Source organism: Mirounga leonina, unplaced genomic scaffold (assembly GCF_011800145.1).
Source record: "Mirounga leonina isolate KUSES-001 unplaced genomic scaffold, KU_Mleo_1.0 Mir_154, whole genome shotgun sequence".
NCBI lineage: Eukaryota > Metazoa > Chordata > Mammalia > Carnivora > Phocidae > Mirounga > Mirounga leonina.
Genome location: NW_023270389.1, coordinates 4,661,397 through 4,685,009, shown reverse-complemented (window position 1 = coordinate 4,685,009; position 23,613 = coordinate 4,661,397). Strand labels below are relative to the sequence as shown.

At 47.4% G+C, this 23,613-nt stretch overlaps 1 protein-coding gene and 1 pseudogene across 8 annotated transcripts in view; one reads left to right on the top strand and one right to left on the bottom strand.

Moving 5' to 3' along the window:
• The window catches only part of DCAF8 (DDB1 and CUL4 associated factor 8), a 39,318-nt gene extending 16,050 nt beyond the window's left edge, over positions 1-23,268 (top strand). For all 8 annotated transcript variants that reach the window (XM_035009925.1, XM_035009926.1, XM_035009927.1 and 5 more), the window contains 11 exons: positions 279-949; positions 1,887-2,027; positions 3,058-3,152; positions 7,442-7,552; positions 14,264-14,336; positions 14,809-14,866; positions 15,382-15,489; positions 17,074-17,204; positions 20,841-20,960; positions 21,397-21,513; positions 22,222-23,268. In XM_035009925.1, the coding sequence (XP_034865816.1) occupies positions 279-949; positions 1,887-2,027; positions 3,058-3,152; positions 7,442-7,552; positions 14,264-14,336; positions 14,809-14,866; positions 15,382-15,489; positions 17,074-17,204; positions 20,841-20,960; positions 21,397-21,513; positions 22,222-22,338 (1,742 nt within the window). In that variant the 3' untranslated portion in view covers positions 22,339-23,268. The remainder of the gene's footprint in view (positions 1-278; positions 950-1,886; positions 2,028-3,057; positions 3,153-7,441; positions 7,553-14,263; positions 14,337-14,808; positions 14,867-15,381; positions 15,490-17,073; positions 17,205-20,840; positions 20,961-21,396; positions 21,514-22,221) is intronic.
• LOC118013981 lies at positions 10,576-10,941 on the bottom strand (annotated as a pseudogene).
• Positions 23,269-23,613: the final 345 nt, after the last annotated feature.

The window sequence follows — 23,613 nt, the reverse complement described above, 5'->3', positions numbered from 1 at the left end:
TGCAGGAGACTCTTAGGCTGTCCTGCAGTTCTTCACTTGTGTTGAAGTACCTTTATTTGCATGTGGCTTTGGTCTTAATCTTTTCAGTTTCTTGTCCTTTTCAAGATTCCCTTTCAGAAGGTAGTCTTTGTAAGCATTTGAACAAAAACACTGTAACCAAAGTTGGTGTCTGGATCTTTTGATGTGATGATTTCTTGGACTAAGGCGGGGACATCCTTCTGATCACTCTCCCATTTCCTTATTTCCCCCTCACCCACCCGTTCCTCACTAACATGCAGGAAGCCTGTCCAGCAGTCCAGAGGAGATGTCTGGCGCTGAGGAGGGGAGGGAGACATCCTCAGGCATTGAAGTGGAGGCCTCAGACCTGAGCTTGAGTTTGACTGGGGATGATGGTGGCCCCAACCGCACCAGCCCAGGAAGTCGGGGTACAGATACAGAGAGCTCAGGTGAAGATAAGGACTCTGACAGCATGGAGGACACTGGCCATTACTCCATCAACGATGAAAACCAGGTCCATGACCGCTCGGAGGAGGAAGAGGAAGAAGAAGAGGAGGAGGAAGAGCATCCTCGGCGCCGTGTCCAGCGGAAGCGGGCCAGCCGTGACCAGGACTCGTCAGATGATGAGCGAGCCCTGGAGGACTGGGTGTCTTCTGAGACATCCGCCCTGCCCCGCCCTCGCTGGCAGGCCCTTCCTGCTCTTCGGGAGCGGGAGCTGGGTTCCAGTGCCCGCTTTGTGTATGAGGCTTGTGGAGCAAGAGTCTTTGTGCAGCGTTTCCGCCTGCAGCATGGGCTTGAGGGCCATACTGGTTGTGTCAACACCCTGCACTTTAACCAGCGCGGCACCTGGCTGGCCAGTGGCAGCGATGACCTGAAAGTGGTGGTTTGGGACTGGGTGCGGCGGCAGCCAGTACTGGACTTTGAGAGCGGCCACAAAAGCAATGTCTTCCAGGTGAGACAAGGGAGCGGAACAGCAATTGAGAAAGGCAGGCAGCAGTTAGACAAGCCTGAGATGCCTGGAGTGGGAGCTGACAGTGAGTTGTGGTAGAATTAGGCATCAGGACTCAGCCTGCCATGGCTCCCGTGATGACTTAGAGGAGTTAAATGCCCTGAAAGACCCGTTGACAGCCTTTTGTTTTTCCTAAGCACAGAGGCATTTGGAAGCCTTATGATAGGTGGGCTGCTTGGAAGTCCTCAGGAAGGTACTCAGTGTGCCCGGGGGGAGGCGTACAGTGTCAGAGCGGAGGCTCTTGAGCCATACTGGGTTCAGTTCCTGGCACTACCCCTCATTAGCTTTGTGATCTTGGGCAAATTCTTTAATCTCTGTCTTTAATCTGTAGTGTAGAACTAATAACCCAGAGGACCACGAGAGTTACACAACAATAGAAGTTAAGCAGTTTAGAACCATTCGTGGTGCTTAATAAACATTTGATGAGTATTTGTTAGCCTTGTCATTCTCTGTTTACTCACCAGCCCCATCCATCATTTTGGTACTGGCACTGATTCCTGGGCACGATCACTTCCCCAACAGCCCCTCTGGTTTCCTTTGTAGCAAATTTCTGTTTGCTTCCTGAATCAAGATAGGTTTTCCTCCTCTTTTCCTTACATTTCTCCCCTAGTAAGCGTAGTCCTAGTTCACCCGAGCACTTACCCTGTACCAGTTCAGCCTTGCAGAGTCAACAGAAATGCTCTCTTACATCAGGTTTTCCTCCCTCTTCTTTAACTCTTGGAAGAAATTGGAGTTGAGCCAACGGTATAAGGCTAGGAAAGCTAAGTTTCCAGCTGTTGTGCGACCAAAGGGATGGGTTAGGGTTGTTATTACAGTTTTCCCCTCTCAAATTCACCTCCTCAGTTTCTTTTGTATGTCCCTTTTCTCATTAATATCCCAGGCCAAGTTCCTTCCTAACAGTGGTGATTCCACTCTGGCCATGTGTGCCCGTGATGGGCAGGTGCGGGTAGCAGAGCTGTCTGCCACACAGTGTTGCAAGAATACGAAGCGTGTGGCCCAGCACAAGGGAGCATCCCACAAGGTAAGTAAGCTCTTGCCCTCATGGTTGTGTGGTCTAGCTCCTCAACCAAGGATCTCAGCCAGGGCCTTCCCAGATCTCTGCCCATTGTGTCACCTGCCTCATTTCTTTTGTCCTAAAATTTGTAGATAAAAAAGGAGAAAAAGCAGCCACCTTAAACTTCTTGCAAGTGCAGTATTTGAAAGCTTTCTAGATCTTGTACATTCAGCATTCAGTTGATTATACCTAACCCCTAAGCTGACCAGTGGTTGGTTTGGAAATCCTTGAGGTCTCCTGTGTCTTCCAAACCTCTTAAATTTATTTTGGTTGTATCTAGAACACCTTAAGAGCTCCAAGGTCCTAGTGGTCGCTCCTCACGCGTGAGAGCTCCAACTTTTCTCTCAGGTCTCAGGGCACAGACAGTACTATTTATGGAAGCCCTATTTAGGACTGGGAATATAGAACAGACAGTTGTGGGGCAGCCAGTGAGGAGCTGGGAGCTGCCTAATGTCAGAGTGGTCATGCTGTAGGAGGGTGGACCTCTTTTACAAACCCTAAGCTGATAGGTAGGTGGACCTGGAATGTCCTTTTCTAGCCCAGATGGCACAGAAAATACGAAAGTTACCTATTTCTTTGATTTTTAAGCCTACCTTCAACCCATTAGTTAACTAATTTTTACAACTAAAGTGTAAGGAGTGAAACTTGGGCACCATTTTCTCTACCCATCTGAGAGTTTAATTGATTTTGTTTGAGAATGAACCAAAATGGTTGATGTTTTTCTTTGGTACCTTATTCAGATAGATCCCTTGGGGACTTAGTTGAAATAGCAAAACTCCTGTCCTTTTTATTTGAATGGAATAAACAAGCTGTAACAAATTCACATAGAACAAGAGCAAATGGGTTTATTAGTTCCTTTCCTGGGGTTTTACAACAAAAAAGCTGGACATGTCTCTTGCTGAGATATTTAAAAATGCAGTCCTTCCTAAAGATAAAGGAGTGAACTAGATGGCTTCTAATTCTAATCTATAGAAACCTTTGTTTTTTTGTCCCTCAGTTGGCCCTGGAACCGGACTCTCCCTGTACGTTCCTATCTGCAGGTGAAGATGCAGTTGTCTTCACCATTGACCTCAGACAAGACCGGCCAGCTTCGTAAGTGTAGCAGTAATGTTTTTACAGAACTGGACTTCTTGGCCTTGAAAATACCTCACCTGTCCTAGGTAATACCCACCTCTCTGGTCAATCCAGAGTCTCTCTGTGCCTGGGCTAAGAAGCAGATTGAGGTTGAGGGCGCTTCCTCCCTTCTTTGTTGTTGTCTGTCTGCTGCTCAGCAGTACGGTGCTGTTCAGTCTGCCTTCATTTCTAAAACAAGGCTCGGTTATCTTCCATGTGGGCTGTAATCACTTGTTTCTCTCTCCATCCACTTGGGTGCCACTCAGCTCACCCACAGGAAGCACATTACAGAGCAGCTAGTTTTCAGTTCAATTATGTGTAGAAACATGTAAACAAAGGATAAATCTTGCACAAAAATATTAGTAGCTCTAATAGAGTTCTGTCATATCACAGTTCCTTTTTATGTGAATTTGAGGCTCATGGTTAAATCACATTCCTCATTAGCTGTGTGATGTCATAGAAAGATCAGAGCATCTTATTTGGATCTGGACAGACGTGGGTCAGATTGCGACTCAGGCACCACCATCTAACCTTTCTGAACGTCCGTTTCTCAGCCTTCCTTTGGGCCTAACCAGTCAATATTTATCTCTCTCATCTCTGTGAGTGTTATGATAAATGTCCTTGATGCCCCAGCATAGTGCCTGGCACCATGTTTGGAATTGATTATATTGTAGCTACTAATTAATTTATTTTTAAAAATTTCAGTTGTTATAATAAGCAAATACATCTTGTTTTAAAAATTCAAATAATAAAGTATATGGACGGGGCGCCTGGGTGGCTCAGTCGTTAAGCATCTGCCTTCGGCTCAGGTCATGATCCCGGGATCCTGGGATCGAGCCTCGCATCGGGCTCCCTGCTCAGTAGGAGGTCTGCCTCTCCCTCTCCCACTCCCCCTGCTTGTGTTCCCTCTCTCGCTGTGCCTCTGTCAAATAAATGAAATCTTTAAAAAAAAAAATTGCTATCTTGTTTATCTAGATTTATCTAGATAACTAGACTTGTTTATCTAGAATTATCTGGATTATTTACGGTTCTTGTTAAGTCTTAAAGATGTTAACAAATCTTATATGTCGTTAGCTTAAAATATTAAGTAAGGGATGTCTTGATTCACGTAGCATACAAGTAGAATATAAGCTAATTTAGGGCATATAATCTCAAAGCTGGTTATTACTAGACTTTTATTTTTCTTTATTTTTTAAGATTTTATTTATTTATCAGAGAGAGAGAGAGCGCGCGCGCACAAGCAGGGGGAGCAGCAGGCAGAGGGAGAAGGAGAAGCAGACTCCCTGCTCAGCGGGGAGCCCGATGGATCATGACCTGAGGGGAAGGGGATGCTTAACCTAACCAACTGAGCCACCCAGGTGCCCCTTGTTATTTTCATTCTAAAGTTCCAGAGGGGAGGGGAAGTACAAAGATGCAACAAATGGGCTGTTTGTTTGGTCTGCTCTGGTAGAGAGTTGGGAAGCAGGGTGGGAGCTTATTCTGTCTGCCAGGTCATAGGAAAACCACCATTAGACCACAAGGAGTTGGGGACCATATGATGGGCAAAACAGATGACTTTGGCAGATTATTGAATTTGGAATGAAATGACATAAGCAATGGCTCTGGATGCAAGCACTGATAGATGGGATAGAAATTCAAAGAGGGAACATAGGAGAAACTTGAAGTAGGAGGAGGCCCAGATCCTGGATTTGGGGAATAAGAGACTGAATTTTCAAAAAGTTTTTGCTTTAGGGGTTGAAGAAGTAGTAGAAAGCTGAGGTGGGGGACTGAATGTAAGGTCCTGGCTGGAAAATACAAGCTATCCTTACGTGTTAAGCTGGTGTGTGAACATTCACTTACATCAGAGGCATTTTTGTGTGAAACTGGCATAATGGGAACTTTTCTTTCGTGTATTTATGATAGCTAAGTCTCTGGAAGCTGGTAAGATTGGCTGACATTTTAGGAAAAGAGTTGGATTTGGAGCTGTGGGTGGGATATTCCTTTAGCCAGTGGAAGCCAATTTGAAATATTCTTCAGAGGACTTCTTTGGTCTGATCTGTAGTTCTTTTTCCCTTTTTGTTGGAACATACCTGCTACTAAAAAACCCTGCAAATTTAAAGGCAAAATTTGGTAAGTTTGTTTCTTATGTTTTCATGTGCTCCCTCCTTCTGATGTGAAAAAAAAATTTTTTTCCCTTACTGCCATGATTGATTATTTTTATAGCACCTCTGCAAGTTCCCCAGAGAGCCCGAGGTACTCTGCATTTATCCATTGGGAGAGAGAATTTTTCATTTCAGAGGAATAAATTGAGGCATTAGAAAGATTGAGCTGATTGTCAGGATTACAGGATGGTGGAGCCCTATTTCATAATCTATCCCTTCAGTTTTTTCCTTTTGCTTCCACATGGTGGTCAGCTTTTGTTTGTCCGACTCTCTCCTTCTGAAAATCCACATTGCTGAGAAAATGAGATGATCTTGTGAAAAGCAGAAGCATCTGCTTTTCCCCATCTAAAACCTGATTAGAGCTGCCTCTTCTCCACTGCTAGTTTTGTTCCTTAAACTCATTTTGGATGTATTTTCTACCTTGTGTTTTTGAGGGTTGTGTATGTGTGTGTTTTCCCTAATGACATTCATTTTTAATGATCTTCATGCACTGTTTCTTTTTTAAAGATTTTATTATTTATTTAAGAGAGAGAGAGCGCTCAAGCACACAAGTGGGGCAGGAGGGGGAGAGGGAGAGGCAGGCTCCCCGCTGAGCAGGGAGCCCTATGCAGGCTCGGTCCCAGGACCCTGGGATCATGACCTGAGCTAAAGGCAGATGCTTAACTGACTGAGCCATGCAGGCACCCCCATATACTGTTTCAGTGGAAAGCTACAGAGATTTTAAAATCAAGTAAAATCTCTCCATTTGCTTAGAGCAGTTCTAGGCTGGAGGGACTTTGACCATGCAGAGAGGATGAAATGATTTTACATTTCTTTACAAAGAAACTCGTTGTCATGGTTATATTTCTTTCAGTTTCCATGACAACAGAATGAGCAAAACCTTAGAATTAAAAACAAAAGCTAGAACCTAGCCCTTTCCTTCCCTGTTTTTCATTTCCTGTAAATTTACTAATCTCTATGATACCATATTTGACTGGCTGGACACTTAGATTTGGGAAGAGTATTCATAGTGCCACCCTTAAGATGGGATAGATACGGCTTTTAGCCAGAATCTTCTGGCTAAAACTCTAAAATTTTATAGGGTTTTCCTCAGGACCCCAATGCCCTCTTAAGGATCGCCCTTTTTTGTGGTACAACCAGAGGAGTAATTTAGAGGTGACTTTCCAGCTTTAGAGACAGCTGTCTTCATAAGAATCTCCTCTCCTAACTTGCTTCAGATAAAGGAAGAATGCTGCTTTCCTTTGGACTGTCCCTGTGCTAGAGATGTGGCTTGTCATTCTTAAGTGTGCATTTTTAGAGCTGGGTTGTGACACTTTTGTGGAATCTGAGAGGTAGATTCTTTTTTTTTTTTTAAGATTTTATTTATTTGAGGGGTGCCTGGGTGGCTCAGTCAGTTAAGTGTCTGCCTTCGGCACGGGTCATGATCCCAGGGACCTGGGATCGAGCTCTGAGTTGGGCTCCCTGCTCAGTGGGGAGACTGCTTCTCCCATCTCCCTGTGCCCCTCTCCCCTGCTTTTGCCTTCTCTCTCTCTCTCAAATAAAGATCTTTTTTTTTTTTTTAAGATTTTATTTATTTATTTGACAGAGACAGACACAGCGAGAGAGGGAACACAAGCAGGGGGAGTGGGAGAGGGAGAGGCAGGCGCCCCTGGGAGGTAGATTCTAACCTTAAGGGCTTTTCTGGCCACTGTTTTTATGACTCATCCTCCTCTTTCTCCCTGCTCCCAGATGATTGGGAGAATGTATTTATATAATATGGGAAGATGTGGGTGGTATCGTCTGTTTAATGATAGGTTATCATCATGTTGGACTCCAACTAAACTGACACTACCTGAGGAGCAATATTTTTACATACTTTAATTTACACGTCTTGAGGAATACCATAAAATGACTTCATTACACGTTTGTTTTTCCCTCCCCAAGGTAGCATTTATTAAATATACGTGGAGGTGATTTTTGTCTTTTTCTTGTTCCAGTGTTCAAAACAAACAAAACCACTTTTTTCTTTCTTTCTCATTGAGAATCTGGTCTTACTAGCTGTGTCTGCATTACTCTCTGTGCTCTCTCTTGCCATGACCATCTGGGTCTTTTAGAGAATATAACTTTTACACTTTTCTACTCTTAAAGGAAACTGGTGGTGACAAAAGAGAAGGAGAAGAAAGTGGGACTGTATACGATCTATGTGAATCCTGCCAATACCCACCAGTTTGCAGTGGGTGGACGAGATCAGTTTGTAAGGTGAGTCTGGCTCTTTTGTGTCTTTGAGAGTTTGAAACTGATGCATTGGGTACCAGCAGCTATCCTTTGTGGAACAGTGTGAATGGCCTCGGAATCCATTAACCACCATCTTGAATTTTTTACCATCTTCCAAAGAGTTTAAGCTTCTTCTGAGCATTCTGTTCCCTGATGTAACAGTAACAATCCCTGAGGGATAGCTTAACTTATTATAGCGAGTGTCAAGTTGTTTTTTTTTTTGTTTTTTTTTTTAAGATTTTATTTGTTTGAGAGAGAGAACGAGAGAGAGCATGGGGCAGGGGAGGGGGCAGAGGGAGAAGCAGACTTCCTACTGAGCAAGGAGCCTAACGCCGGGCTCGATCCCAGGACCCTGGGATCATGACCTGAGCCAAAGGCAGATGCTTAACTGAGCTACCCAGGCACCTGAGATTGTCACGTTTTAAAGAAGTTTGATGAATTGTGACCAAGGTCCCCATATAGCAGCTAAGACATAAATCCAGGTTTATTAGCAATTGATGTATTAGTAAATATTTCCCACCGTTTTTTGTATATAAATTAACGTGTACTAGAAATTTTGAATGCTGGTTTCAGATACAGAAATGATTTTGAGTGGGAGTACTCAGTGTGAACTCTGAGTTTTTGACTCCCACTGTCATGAACCAGTTTTCTTTCTCGGTAGTGATATCTTTGTTACTGGGAACGTTTATTGTAACACTGGCTATTGAGGCATGTCCTAAGGAAAACAAGAGTTCAGAGGTTCAATCCCCATGTGTATCACTTAGTTTCCTTCTGGCTCTTAGTCACAAACTGTATCCCCTCCCTACCCAGGTGGCTTATTTGAGCTCTGTTTCTGTGATTATACCATCCCCCTTTGCTGAGGGATCATCAGTTTGAAAAGGAGGAGGGAGAGCATCACTATAAAAATGAATGACTTTTTGCTTTCCTGATTGAGGGGTGAAAAGCATTATCTTCCTTTTAAAATAAGAGCACATTTTTATAATTGTATTCTGAAATTAATTTCACTGGTAAGTATCATGGGGATAGAGTAAGTTTTTAGAAATACATGAGAGATGACCTTCCCTTGTTCAAGAATCCTGCCACAAGAGAATTAGACAACTTTGTGCCTGTCTATTTTCCTGTTTCCCTTGCTTTCCAGATTCCTGTCCTTTATTCACCCAGTGGCAAATGTGTAGTAGTTTTTTTGTTTTTTTGTTTTAATAAGAAGCTGTTGATCAAAAAGGGTTGTAGCTGTCAGGTGCTGCCTCCTCCAAATGGAGCATTTACTGAAATTCCTAGTTTGGATTTCCTCCTTAGAGCTCTGGATGGCTTGAAAAGTCTGTATCTGTAGATAATTCAGCCACTAGGTCCTTGATGTTTGGAGGGGACTGGAACAGTTGGCTTTGTCATGAACTGCAGGTGATAATGCCTTAATCCAAAGCTGATACGTTGGCCAGGGTCAGACTAAGGCTGGAAGTCAGTTTTAACATGTTAGCACGTGGACGAATACTTAGATATTCTGCCTTTTACCAGCTCAGTGTCCTCTGTCCCTTCGTACATGGCAGATTTTCGGCGGATGTAAGCTGTGCACTTGGCGTGTGTAGACTTTGAGGCACACTGACCCTGCGCGAGCAGACGGCCCTTTGGGCACCCTAGATCGCCTCTGACCTTAGGCTCATTCAGTTTCTCTGGCACCTCTTCAGTTCAGCCAGTCGAGTGTTTCGGGATTTCCCCTTTCTGATTATTTCTTTGAAAGAACCTAAAGAGCTCGCCTTCCGGTACAAATTTGAAAATATTTTTGGTGAATATTTTATATCCTAGTACCATTAGCTTTCATTTCTAGCCTGAAGGAATTCCTTCAAGGGAATGTAGAGAAATCGCTTACTCATCCTTAAGGCCTTTGCATCATGAATACTGAATTTTGGTTTAGTATTGTGAAGAAGCATTTAAAGGAAGCCTAGAGAGACTTGCTTTTTGGCCTATAACCGAAAAAAAGGGTGGGGGGAAGAAAGGAGAAAGTAGACAAGTAGAGGTGGTGGAGGTGTGGGTGCCTACTACTAAATCCTATTTGGGTTGGTTTACGAATTGACAAGAGTGAAGAAAAGGAGAATGTATCAGATCAATGAATCCTGTGGTGGTTGGTTGACATGTAAATTTATCGGTAAAGGATTTGGTATAGGCCCTGGCTCATAAATAATAAATAGTCCCTTTGCTTTTCTGTCTTAGGCTGATATCAGCAACACTGAGAGAACACTAGATGAAGGGCAGGTGGGGTGGTGGGGGGAGAGGAGGTGAGGAAGGAAGAGAGAGGCTTAAGGTAACAAGGTAGTACGGTACCTGGAGGCCTGTGGAGATGCCATAAGGGTGTTGAGACAGTGCTAAAACCACTCTTTATTTGATTTAAAATGTGTGAAGGGCATAGGAAGAATCAGTATTGTGAAGATGTCAACTTCTTCCCAACTTGACCTGTTGATTCAGTGCAATTCCAGTAAAAATCCCAGCAAGTTATTTTATGGATATTGATAAACTGATTTTAAAGTTTATATAGAGAGGCAAGAGATCCATAAAAGCCAACACAGTATTAAAGGGAAGAACAGAGTTGGCGGACTGATGCTACCCAACTTCAAGACTTCCGTAAAGCTACAGTCATGGAGATGGTGTAGTATTGGCAGAAGAATAGACAACTAGATGAGTGGAATAGACTAGAGAGCCCTAAACAGACACACGTAAATATAGTCAACTTACCTTTGACAGAGGTATAAAGGCAATACAGGGGAGCAGAGATAATATCTTCAACAAATGGTGCTGGAACAGCTGGGCATCCACATGTGAAAGGAATCTAGACAGACCTTATACCCTTTACTAAAACTAACTCAGATGGTCACAGACCTAAAAGTAAAACCCCAAACAATAAAACCTCTAGAAGATCACATAGGAGAAAACCTGGATGACCTTGGGTATGGTGATGCCTTTTTATTTTTGATTTAATAAATTTTTGTTTTCCAAAATGTACAGTTGGTGGGCTGTGTTCATGCAGCTTCACTAGCAGCTAGGGCATCTCTACCCTTGGTGTTTCTGGTGTAAGTTACTTGAGCTCTGTGCTTTGAAACCGGTTTAATAAGTACTTCACTAAGGAGCTCCTGAAGGGCTGCCCTGGCCAGAGGACCTCAAATCTTCAGTCTCTCAGAGACAACAGCTAGAGTTAAAAGCTTATAGTTGGGAACTTCCTTATAGAGTTAGTCTTATGTCACTTTGTCAAACAAGACCAGGTTACTGAGCTTGTCCCAAACTTTGCCTTTGGACCACTTCTTTTTGGCCTTGCCCCCAGATTTGTTCACTGGGTCTTTGTCTTTTTTAGCCGACTTTCCGGCATCTTTCTTGTCCTTGGGAGGCATTGTGAAGCTTGGAGAGCAGCGGCCACACCTGCAGCCTTGCTCAGATGTTGAATAAAAAGTGGTGATGCCTTCTTAGATACAGTAACAAAGACATGATTTGTGAAATAGTTGATAAGGTACACTTCGTTAAAATGAAAAACTTGTGCTCTCTGAAAGACACTGTCTGAGAGAATTAGAAGACAAACCACAGGTTGGGATTAAATATTTGCAAAAGACATATCTGATACAAGACTGTTATCTAAAATATATGAAGAACTCTTAAAACTCAACAAGAAAACAGCCCAATAAAAAATGGGTCAGAGACTTAACAGACACCTCACTGAAGAGGGTATATAGATCGCAAATAAATATATAAAAAGATGTTCCACGGCAGTGGAGACAGTGAGACAGTGGAGACAGAAAGGGAACACAAGCAGGGGGAGTGGGAGAGGGAGAAGCAGGCTTTCTGCCGAGCAGGGAGCCAGATGCGGGGCTCGGTCCCAGGACCCTGAGATCATGACCTGAGCTGAAGGCAGACGCTTAACGACTGAGCCACCCAGACGCACCCCCCCCCCAAAAAAATTTTTTTTAAATGTCAAGGTCCTGTCCTATGCTCAGAAAATAGGGGAAAAAATTGTATTCATCTTTGTATCAGCACTGTCCAGCCCAGCCAGGAGCTGGCCAGCTGTACTGCCTGTTTTATTTGTTTTGTTTTTAAGATTTTATTTATTTGAGAGAGAAAGAGCAGGAGCTGGGGCAGGGGTAAGGGGAGAGGACTCGCAGACTCCCAGCTGAGCGGGAAGCCTGATGCTGGGCTCCATCCCAGAACCCTGGGATCATGATCTGAGCCAAAGTCAGATGCTTAACTGAGCCACGCGGATGCTCCTGCACTGCCCGTTTTTTTATAAATAAAGTTTTATTGAAACACAGCCACGGTCTTTCATTTACATATTATCCAAGGCTGCTTTCATGCTACTATGGCAGGGACCACATGGCCTGCCAGCTTAAGATATTTACTGTCTTGCCATTTAAGATCAAGCTTGCCAACCCCTGGTCTAGCGTCCTATCTAGGATATAGTAGGTTCTTCTTAAATCATTATGGAAGAAAGGGGAAAGAAGTTAAGGATTTGCTCATAAAGAGGAAGGGCAGAGAGCCTTAGATACTGACGAACACTGAATGGTCCATACACCAAAAATATTGAATACTTAAATATGTTTTACTAACTTGCTGACTTACAAAGTTTATGATGGCTTAGTGACATTTAAGAGCTGTTGATTTAGATTTTGTTCAGAGGAAAAACATCAGATTATCAGATGCTGTGTTTGCTGAGGAGGAGTAATTGGCAGTACAGCAGTCTCCTGTTTGTCTTTTCATTTTGGGGCATTCATTTAGTAAAGATTTCCAGATAATTCTCTTAATGCAGGATATTAAGCAAGAAGTTGTGGAGAATACAAACATGTATTGATTCATTCATCTATTCATCCAGCGTTTACTGAGCATCTTCTATGTGCTAGACACACACTTGACTAGATAGACTTTGCCTTTAAGGAGCGTTTTGGAGAAACGCGTATATTAAGGATTGAAAATATTAAGAAAACGCCCAGGATTACTCAGCTACTCAGTAGCAGACTACTAAGTAGCAGAGTTAGTATTTGAACTCCGATCAGACTCCTTAAACATGGGAGAAACCATTTCTCCCATGCTGTTCTTTCTCACAGAGGAAATACTCAAAATGGGAAATGAGTTTTTCATTTCAGGTAGAGGGGCCGGTGCGTGTAGAGGTAGAAACCCCAGCTGTGACACGGTGTGTTCAAGGAAGCCTTGCTTTTTTGTTTTGTTTGTTCTTGTATCACATATAGGATCTTTGAGAAGAGATGGAGAGTCCTACTAAGGAGTTTGGACTTTATTTAGTAGAAAATACAGAATCACTGAAGAGATTTTAAGCAGGGAATTTACATAAAATGTTGCATTTTAGAATAATTCTGGGGACAGCATGAGCAAGGAAGTCAGTTAGAAGGATACTACAAATAATCTAGGCAAAACCTCCGTGTAGGTCATAGTTTGCCTACGTACAGTCAGAGAAGAACTTCAGACCAAACCTCCAGGGAATATTAGCATTTAAGAGCTTAAAGACAGACAAGCTCATGAACACCATGAAGGGGTGGTTGACCATCAAGGAAGGCAGCGGTTTTAGGGAAGGCGTAGTGAACGATGTCAAGAGGAGAGAGAGAGGCCTGAAGAGTAGACTGTGGGTGGAGGCTGTCAGGCCACTGGTGACTTGAGCCAGGGAAGTCTCACTGGTGGGTTGAGGGCCAAAGCTAGATTGGAATGGATTGAGAAGGGAACAGGAAATGAAGTGAAAACACTGAATGCAGATTGCTCTTTTCAGTAATTTGACTACGAGAGGGAAGGACAGAAAAAGCAGTAGTGGGAAGTCAGCAGAGGAGGGTTTAGGAAATGGGCAGATAGGCACGAGGAAGAGGTTGAGGACTCACGGAAAGAGGTCCTCGGAGGAGTGGAAAGAGCAGCTATGGGGAGGAAGCACACAGGCGGTGGGTTGTTGCTCCTGTGTGTCCAGCACCTGGCAGGATACCCGGCTCATGACATCTGTCCTAGGTGTCGGAAGGAATGGTCCGAGTTTGGATCGCAGAGATGAGGAAAGGGGACACTGGTTGGATGGGAATAAAGGCAGGAGAGAAGAAGTCTTGAGATCCTGGGGGGGGGTTTGTAATCATCACTGTGAGGAGCGAGAGGGAGACCGGGCCAAGTCAGAGGCCAAGACAGGCTTGAAGACCCACGGACTTCTAGGAGCGGGGCCTCTGTAGCAATAAAGGCTGCAATAAAGGACTTATTTCAGTAGAAATAAGTAGTAAGCGATTCAAAGCTGAGAGGAGAGAGAAGGCCCTTCAGGTTAATGTGATTTAGGATTACCGCTTGAACTGGGGAGTGTCTGGATAAGAGTCAGGATTCAGAAAGGGCTGGGAGAAGGAGGGCCTTCAGGGAAGAGCGGGAGCCAGGATCTTAGTGGGGTGATGTCCTTTATCTGTCCTGACATCCAGCTGACTGCTGTTCTTGCCACTACTTTGCAGTTCAAGGGGTCACTTTGTAAGTTGTTGTTTTGGTTTGTTTTAAGATTTTATTTATTTATTTGACAGAGAGAGAACACAAGTAGGAAGAGTGGGAGAGGGACAAGCAGGCTCCCCGCTGAGCAGGGAGCCCGATGTGGGACCCAGTCCCAGGACCCCGGGATCATGACCTGAGCTGGAGGCAGATGCTTAACCACTGAGCCACCTAGACGCCCCGTTTGTAAGTTTTAACATTCTATTGTTTCTTCCATTATAGGATTTACGACCAGAGGAAAATTGATGAGAACGAGAACAATGGAGTGCTCAAGAAATTCTGTCCTCATCACCTGGTAAGATTCATGAGGGGCCAGTGGTTCCCAGCTTTCCTGACTCAACTCCAAGGCTGCCCCCAAAAGTGTTGGCCTGGTGGGAGGAGCTTGGACTTTCGAGTCCGTTCCCTGGATTTGAATCCCGGCTCCACCACTTACCAGCTTTGTGCTCTTGGGCAGTCACTTCACCTCCGTTGGCCTAGGTTTTCTTATTGACACAGTGTAGAGAGGTAAAGATCATTGCCTTGCCCCGTGATGGTGAGGCCCAAGGAGATGAGAGTGTGTGTCACGTGGCTAGCACGCGGAAAAGCACCAGCAGAAAGCCCTCTCCCCTGAGCTGGCCACATCGCACTGGTTGTATTCCTGTCTCTGTCTCTGTCTCTCTCACCCTCTGGGAGAAGATAGTGGGGAGTGTGAAGGAGAACCTGTTTCCTGAAGGTGGTGTAACAGGTGGGGGGGTGGGGCATCAGTCGGTATCTGCTCCTTATTGCAGGTGAACAGTGAGTCCAAAGCAAACATCACCTGTCTCGTGTACAGCCACGACGGCACAGGTACGTGCGCAGGGCCCAGCTGCTAGGCTGGCACGCCCCCTCCGTCTGGGGAGCTGCTGAGCCCGCGAGGCACGCGCCTCCAGTGCTCACCGCTGTGCTCCAGCTCCAAGCGGAGCGGCTGGGGAGTAGCTGCTGACGGTGAGCACAGAGCGGGAGGACGCAGCAGAGGACCCTTGGAGATGCCAGGCGCCACTTGCAGAATGCTGCCGATGAGATTTGGCAGGGCCTGCCCTGAAGCCCAGGCTCCGTGCCTGAGCAGGTGCCTATGCGTCTGGCTCGCTCTTGAGTTAATGGGTGTGATCTTCCTGAGCATTCTGCTACCCCTGGGTTGGCAGTGTGTTCTTAGTCTACCCTGGACGCCCGATCTGCCTGCAGCTCCAGCTGAGTGAGATGGGTGCTCTACCTGGGTATTCGGAGGGGGCACCACTGGCAAGAAGCTGCACCCCAGCCCCCAGCTCCTGGTCCCGGCTCTTTTTCAGCCTTTGCCTTCACTGCTGTGTGCTTGTTCTTGGCAGAGCTCCTGGCCAGCTACAATGACGAAGACATTTACCTCTTCAACTCCTCTCACAGCGATGGGGCCCAGTATGTGAAGCGATATAAGGGCCACAGGAATAATGCCACAGGTGAGCCGCTCTTTCTCGTTGCTGTCTGTTGGCCTGGGGAACAGCAGCATTTCGTTCAGGCTGTACAGATCAGAACGACCTAAAGGACAGGGCAGCCTGTCGGAGCAGTGAGAGGATGTCCCTCCTTGGGCTGGAGCTTTCACAGGCCTGCTGTGCTCGAGCGCAGGGCGCCTGGAGCCTCTCTCACCACAGCGATGTGACCTCATTTGGGCATAAGGAGACTTGAGTGACTGTGTTTTTCTTGAGATTTCGGGTAACTTCAGGCTTAGCGGGCTTGTTAGGGAATCTGGGAAAGCCCTCCTCAGTCTGGGGTACTGAATTGCCTGAAATCGGGGCGGGGGGGCGGGAAGTGAGCTGCTAGCTCTAGGGCAGAGGAGGCAAGTTCTTTTGAATGAGGCAGAGGAGGAGGCGTGGTGTGAGCGCCTCCTGCCCAGTCTGCGGCGAAGACTGGCCATGTGTGTTCTGGGTGTGGTTCCTGCGCTTGGCTGCACCGCGGAGTCACCTGCCAATCTTTTTTTTTTTTTTTTTAAAGATTTTATTTATTCATGAGAGACAGAGAGAGAGGCAGAGGGAGAAGCAGGCTCCCAAGGAGCAGGAAGCCTGATGCGGGACTCGATCCCAAGACCCTGAGATCATGACCTGAGCCGAAGGCAGACGCTCAACCATCTGAGCCACCCAGGCGCCCTCACCTGCCGATCTTTAAAGCCTGGCTTCTACCCCCCCCCAGACATTCTGATTTAATTGGGATGGGGTACAGCTTGATAGAGGTCTTTTAAAAGCTCCCTGTGTGACTCTAATGTACAGAAAAGTTGGGGTGGCCACTGCTCTTTGTTGTCGACACCGCTCCTAACAGGTATCTGTCATAATTTTGACTTGGAGAGAGCAGTGACTTGTCCTTTCTCTTCTGAGCTGGGGAGGTGAGCAGGAGAACCGGTGCTTGGAACTTAGTCCACAGGCGGACAGAAACGGAGTGCAGTCCCATGACGGCCGTGGAACTGCACAGAGTCTCTGGGACACCCAGCTTCTCTTAGTAATTCCAGGGAGCGGAGCCGTGTCGTTCAGTCTTGGTAGCAAGCACGGTTCAGATGCTTCTGACAGGCAGTTGTGGCCTAGACCTCCCTCATTCTCAGGCCAGCTGACGGATGGCCCAGGAAGCAGACAAGGTGGTACTAAGGGCGTATACCTAGGGTGATCCTCAGGCGTAGGAGAGGGCTGCCTAGGAGTGGGCAGGGCTGGGGTGGTTCAGGCTGGGACTAGTAAGGCATCACTGAGGCCGGAAGTGCTCCACAGTTCTCGGTGCTCCTTAGGGCGGAGACCAGTGAGACTGAGGCTGCTGCTGAGGGACTACAGCCCCTCGGCCCCATGGAGCTCTTTGGGGGCCTAGAAACAGTCTCTGGGACTGACATGACTCTTGGTCTGTCTGTTATATACACACAGTCCCTTGATTTGTTTTGTGGAAATGAAAGGAATTCTTTGGCTCTTAGCTGACTTAGAGTTTGTGAATAACTAAAGTCCCTATGAGGTAAATATATACAGGCCTGATGCCAACTCTCATGTGGTCTCTTCCCTCATTTATCATTTCAGTAAAAGGCGTCAATTTCTATGGCCCCAAGAGTGAGTTTGTGGTGAGCGGCAGTGACTGCGGGCACATCTTCCTCTGGGAGAAGGCATCCTGCCAGATCGTTCAGTTCATGGAGGGGGACAAGGGAGGCGTGGTGAGTATGCTGCGCTCGGCTGGCCAACTCGCTGCTCTCTCGCCGGTAAGGTAGGTGCGAGCAGGGCCACACAGTTCTCGCACCAGGGCAGCATGGTGCCGCATCTCTGGGGTCTAGCCAGGACAGTAACGGCGGTAGAGTCTGGGGCTGCTGAGGTTTGGGTGGAATCCTGGCTTCCTTTTTCTGTCTTCTCCCTCTCTAAGGCATGGTTTAGTGAGGAGAGAAAGGGATCTTAGGGAAAAACCTCTGGCCTGAATGAGGGATTTCTAGGCAGGCACCTTTTCTAAAAGAAAAGCATTGGAGTTGAGGGCGCTCCATCCTGCAGTGTGCCAGAGGGGCCTCCGCTCCGTGCCTTGCGCCTCATCCCGTAGGGTAGCCAAGTAGTGATCTTGTAGAGATCCTGGGTCAGCGGATACAAGCTAGAAGGAGCTAATAGGGACAGAGCAAACGTGGCAAAATATTTTAATTTTTAAAAATTTTTATTTATTTTTTTAAAATAATGACTGAGCAGCCTGCTATGCAGGCTGTGATCCTATCACAGACCGCCTGTCCTTTGAATTCTAGACCGCCTGCACAGAGGCAGGGCCAAAAAGAAGCCTGAGGATCCTGAGTTGGGGAGTGAAGCATGGTCAGCTTCTACAGTGCATCTAGCTAACCATATATTTTTTTCTTTTTTGAGACCCAGAGTTAGGAAGGGAGTTGAGTGGCTTCCTACTGTAAGGTTTTTGGACCACAGAAGATCTGAAAGAGGCAGTGTGGGAGACTGCCTTGTACCGATTTCCTTAGGCAGTCTGGTGAAGGGCCCCTAGGGAGTGGCTGAGACAGCTTGGTTTCTCTTCAGTTCCATTCCTTCTAAGCTTTGGGGGGTGCAGAGAGTCCAGCCATCTCTTCATGAGGCTCATCCTGAGAGTGGTGGTGGAATTTAAAATGGTTCCCTGCAATCAGGCTCCCTTTCCTTGTGTTTCTTGTCCTAGTGTGAAGTTACTTCAGACTGTTTTCTGTCTGGTTTTGTCTAAATTTTTGGGACTTGGGGCCAGTACAGATCCGAGGCTTCTGCGGCCTGAACGAGAGGGGTCCCGAGCCTGAAGGTGTATCTCCCTGTTGCCTGCTTCGTGTCCTACTCTCCCGTAGGTCCTCTTCTGTCATCTGCAGGGAACAAACTAAAACACTGGAGTCTCCATGAGAATTCTGCAGTAGGCGTATAGTCAAAAGGAAGTCAGAAGGGGCCAGTGAATCCTTTCTAGATCATAAACTGTCTTGCGTTCTGTTCCAGAGAGACGCAGGGCTGAATGCCCTCCCCCAGGCCAGCACTTGTCCATTCTCCCAGACCACTCTGCAGGCCAGTTTGCTTTCACCTCGGCCAGAATCAGAGTCTGGTGATGCATCTAGGTGCTCAGGTGGGGAGGGCACCTGCTTGCGATGGGTGGGCCCCAAGCCTGGATTGAGTGGTCACAAGAGTGAGAGACTAGAACAAGAGATAGAGAGACTGTACCCTGAAACAAGGTTCCCGGCTTGTGCTTGCCCCTGTGTGAGCTTGATGATCTGTGTGTCCCCACTTGATCCCTCTGTTGTTTGGTCCTAACTTCCCTGCAGTGGGTCAAACAGGCACCAGCCGCAAGAGCAGATTCAGAGCAGCTCATCATAAAGTAGAATATATTAGAACCAGAAGGCATCTTAGAAATTCTCATCTGCCTTGCCTAGGTCTCTCAACTCTGGTTTTGGCTCAGACTCTAGTCCTTTCTTTGTTCCCATTCAGGGACAGGGGTGGGGGATGACATCAGAGGACAGTCCTTAGTCTCCCAGAGCACTTCGCTGCCCCTTCCTATCCCTGCGTCCCCCAGGCCGGTCCTCTTAAGGCTGGAGCTCTTGGCTCTGCTCACGCTTGTTACTGACAGGGTAAGTCCTGGCGTTCAGACCTGGCCCAGAAGCTCTCTGTCGGCTCCCCCGGCGGGCTCCAACCCAGGTGCTGTGTGCTATGACTCTTAACTCCTCTTTCCCTTGGCTTTGCCCTTAGTCTTAAGTCCCAAGGAATTTCTCCTCTGTGCTTCCTGATTTTACTGACATGCTCCAGCAGAGCTAGGTCAGAATAGAGGGGTTAGCAAAGGCTTACCAGGAGGTGGATGAATGAGTTCAGGTTTGTATGTGTAAGTTGTCACGTATCTTTTGATCATATTCTCAGGCAGTGGAGTCCCTGTCTAGTGCCCACTCCTGCTGCAGATGCCGGAAACTTCCACACTGCCTAAGAGAGCCCCAGTGTAAACTTTGCGATGAGCTGACATGGGGAGTGAGAAGAGGAGAAGAGAAATGGGGTTTCTCCTTTATTCTTAGGCTCAGGCTTTAGCTTCAGTCTTTTCTGGAGCATTTTTATTTACTTATAAAATGGAAGAACAAAGAAGATTGGAAGTCTGTGGGTCAGTTTTATTTTCCATGCTGCCCCCAGTTTCCCCTCAGCTGCTCCCTCTGCGCGTGCAGGCCAGGTAGAAGAGCCTGGTGCAGAGAGAAGTAAAAGATAAAAGAGGCTTTTTGCCAGGGGTTGTTTTTTTGGCCTACAGGGCAGCTGCAAGGCGGGATGGGATGGGATGGGGGGGCAGGTGAGGAGCGGCTAGGACCACACCCTCTTCCTTCCGGGGGCTTTTCCTATCTAGTCCTCATCTGACTGAAAGCCCGAAAATGCTTTATTAGCAGCTAGATCTGGGACCAGCTCTTCCAGTGGCCATGGGAGCTGCCTGCCCTGCCCCTGCCCTGCCCCTGCCCTGCCCCTGCCCTACCCTGCCCTGCCCTACCATTTGGAAGGCTGATGTTTCCAAGTCAGACAGCAGGGGGCATGGGTGCCTCCAGACAGAAGGAAGCTGCCTAAGCCAGAAGGCCTGCCTGTCTGCGGGAGAACCTTTCTCCTGCTCAGTGACTATACCCAGAGGTGGCTGATACGGACACCGTGGGTGCCCGCGGAAGCTATCACCCTACACTGTGCCACCCTTTAGCTGAGCCTGTTGGGCTTTCGGGGCAGACAGCAGGGTGCTGTACCCTGGGGCGCGCAGGGTTCACAAGCATACCTGAGCCTCCACTACCTGCTCACTCCCCAGCTCCGCCTCTTCCCAGCCTGTGCCTCCCTCCAGTTTGACTCCACAGCGCCAGGGGAATGTAATTGTCCCTGGACTCTTTTCTGGGGGTTCTGCGGCAGCTGTTGCTTTCTTCAATTTTAAAAATTTATTTGCCATTTGGTGAAAGCCACGGAGAGGTTTTTGTTTTGTTTTGTTTTGTTTTTTTTCCCCAGCCTTGGGCAAGTTGGAGCTGTGGAATCCGGAGTGGATGAGGTCATCTGGACCTCACTGCCTTTTTGTGAAGCCAGCAGTAAGCTTGGCCAGTCACCCGCCCACCCCTAGGGCTGTGTCTAGGGTGAGGCCACCCCTACCTATACTTAGGAAATGAGAGATGGGCCTGGTCTTATACCCAGTCTGTGTCCAGTGTTTCTTCCACCCCCAGGGCCCTTGGCCCACGCTCATGATGGTTGGGCCTGCCTTCCAGCAGCTGCCTCAGCTCTGATTGAGGACTGTGTTTGCCTCAGGGTGAGTAGTGGTTTTTTAAGCCCTCTTCCCATACACCCCTGAGCTTGTGCTTTCCTTTCTTCCTGACCAGGTAAACTGTCTCGAGCCCCACCCTCACCTGCCTGTACTGGCAACCAGTGGCCTCGACCATGATGTCAAGATCTGGGCACCCACAGCTGAAACTTCCACCGAGCTGACAGGGCTGAAGGATGTGAGTAGCTGACTGCAGATGTCCACGTTACATTTTGAGGCTTCGTTGTCACGGGAAGGAAGAGCTGCCTGCCCAGTTCTTTAAAGGCACTGCTCTAACACTGCCCCCACCTCCCCCCCCCGCCATTGCTGTGACTGCTGCTCGGGGGAGTAGTCCCAACGCAGGGGTTCAGGGGCAGCTGCGGAGTGCCTCTAGTTCACGGTGGAGTGGGGGTGCGGTGTCTTGAGGAAGAATCATTCTATTTTAGAGCTTCCCAGGCTTCTCAGTGGATAAACCTGGCTCATACTTTCCTGATGTAATTTAGCTCCCCTTCAGGTTAACAGTTCCTAAAAGAAGTTTTCACTGGGATAGAAAGCCAGTCTTTTCTGATCAGGTCCAGGGTTCCTGTTCATTACCCACCCCCAACCCCCAACCCTACAACCCTGTTTGGTTCCAGGTGATAAAGAAGAACAAACGGGAGCGGGATGAAGATAGCTTGCACCACACCGACCTGTTCGATAGTCACATGCTCTGGTTCCTCATGCATCACCTGAGACAGAGACGCCACCACCGGGTAAGCTGACGTAGGAGGTGAGCTCCCAAGGGCAGTGACGCTCTCGAGGGTGAAACATTGCAGTGCACGCTTCCTCGCTACTTTAAAAAGAGATCAGGTGGTTTTGGTGGGGTGTCCGATCCATTCTCTTCCATCCCCATCAGAGCCCTGATGTAGCCTTAGAAGAACCATCGGGCAAAATGGGCGGTGTCTGCTTTCTGTTCCCCATCGCCACGCACAAGAGTGCTGTCTTCATAAGTGAAGGCAGAGCATGAGGGTGGGGAAGGAGTTGAGAATAGGGTGACCTGCCTATGGCCCTAGCAGCGTGATGGCAGCGCATCTCGTCTGGTCTCGGAAGCTAAGCAGGGTCGGGCCCGGTCAGGACTTGGATGAGAATAGGGTGACCTTTTTTTCCTTGTGCCAGAAGAGGCCTAGGGCAGGGGTTAGCAAACTCTGGCAGTTGGCATGCTGCCTGCTTTTTGCAAATAAAGTTTTATTGGAATACAACCATACCCATTCATTTATGTTGTCTGTGGCTGCTTTCATTCTGCAGCAGCAGAGTTGAATAGTCGCAACAGGGTTATGGCCCATGACTCTAAAATAGTTATTATCTGGCCCTTTAAGAAAAATTCTGCTGCCCCTGGCCTAGAGCATCTGAATTAGAGTTAAGACCTAACAGGCTTGTCCTCGTTCCAGGGAAATTACTAACAAGCCTTTCCCATTCTACAGCGCTGGCGAGAACCTGGGGTTGGGGCCACAGACGCAGACTCCGATGAGTCTCCCAGCTCCTCAGACACATCGGACGAGGAGGAGGGCCCCGACCGGGTGCAGTGCATGCCGTCCTGAGGCCTCGTACCCAGGAGGGGCGGGCTGGGGCTGCCAACCCGATCCTGCCTGGACAGCCCTTTCCTGTCCCAGGCCCTTACATTCAGCAGACACGCACTTTGGACTTTTTGCTTTAGATAAAAAAGAAAGACATCCCAGGAGACAGACCAGAGGGGGAGTGAACCTGCGGAGTAGCTAAGAATGGGAGCCAAGCCCCGGGATGAGCTCCATGGAGAGGTGCACAGGGCTCAGCAGAAATGGCCTCTCCCCAAAGCCTTGTTTTTTGGGAGGGGGGAGCCTATTTTGTTAACTGGTTTGGGGTAGGAAATTGGGTTTCCTTTTCTTTAATCTCCCTTGTTTCTTGGGTGGGGGGGTGGGGATAACTGGCTGTTCAGTACCAATGGGCCAGAGTGGGGGTGGTAGAAGTGCCACTCTCTCTTTGGTTTAGGTTTTTGGCCTTTTTCTTCTTTATTTTTTAAAAGTCTGTGACAGTTGCATTGGTTTTTTTTTTCCCCCCTGAACAACCCCAACCCAGGATCTTGTTTTTTTCTGAGAAGTCCTTAGAGCCCCTAACCATGCCACACTCTTGACTTTCTTTCCCACCCATTCATCCTTTGTACTTCCCACAGTGTTTCACACTTGATGATGTGTCCTTCACGTTCTTCTCTTAATCCCATCACCCCTAACTAGGTCTGGTGAGGGAGGCTGGGGGGGTGGGAGGAGGGGCAGAAGTGGAGGAAGAATAGGAAGGATGTGTTACCTCTTCTGTTACTTTTAAAAAAAGTTGTTTGGTGGCAGCAATCTCCTTGCCCTGTCACTGTTAGAGGCCTAATTTTATATCTATAAATATATTAAAAAGCAAGTCAAACTTGGATGTATCACGATAAAATTATTGTCAGTTTTAAATACCTATATATTCTCTATGACTACAATAAAGGGACTGAAAGGAGAGCGCGGAAGTAATAATGTTGTGGTCACACTGGGTTCAGCCCACCCTGTGTGTGTGGCCATTGGAGATCGGGGCAAACTCCTTCAGTTTTTGGAGACTCAAGAACAGAAGGATCCTCAGTTCTGCCCTTCCCTGCCTCCTGCCGCGGTTTTGGGGTTGGGAAAACAGGAAGATTCCTTTCAGTTCTTTGCCTCAGATCTCCTACCTCTCCTGTCTTGTGGGGGTTCCCAGGATGGCTCTCCTAACCAGAGGCTGGCCCATCTTTAAAACTTGACTGAACTCGGACTTCAGGAAGGGTTCTGCCACTGCAGACTCTCTCTCCTCATACTGTATGTGACAGAGGACAC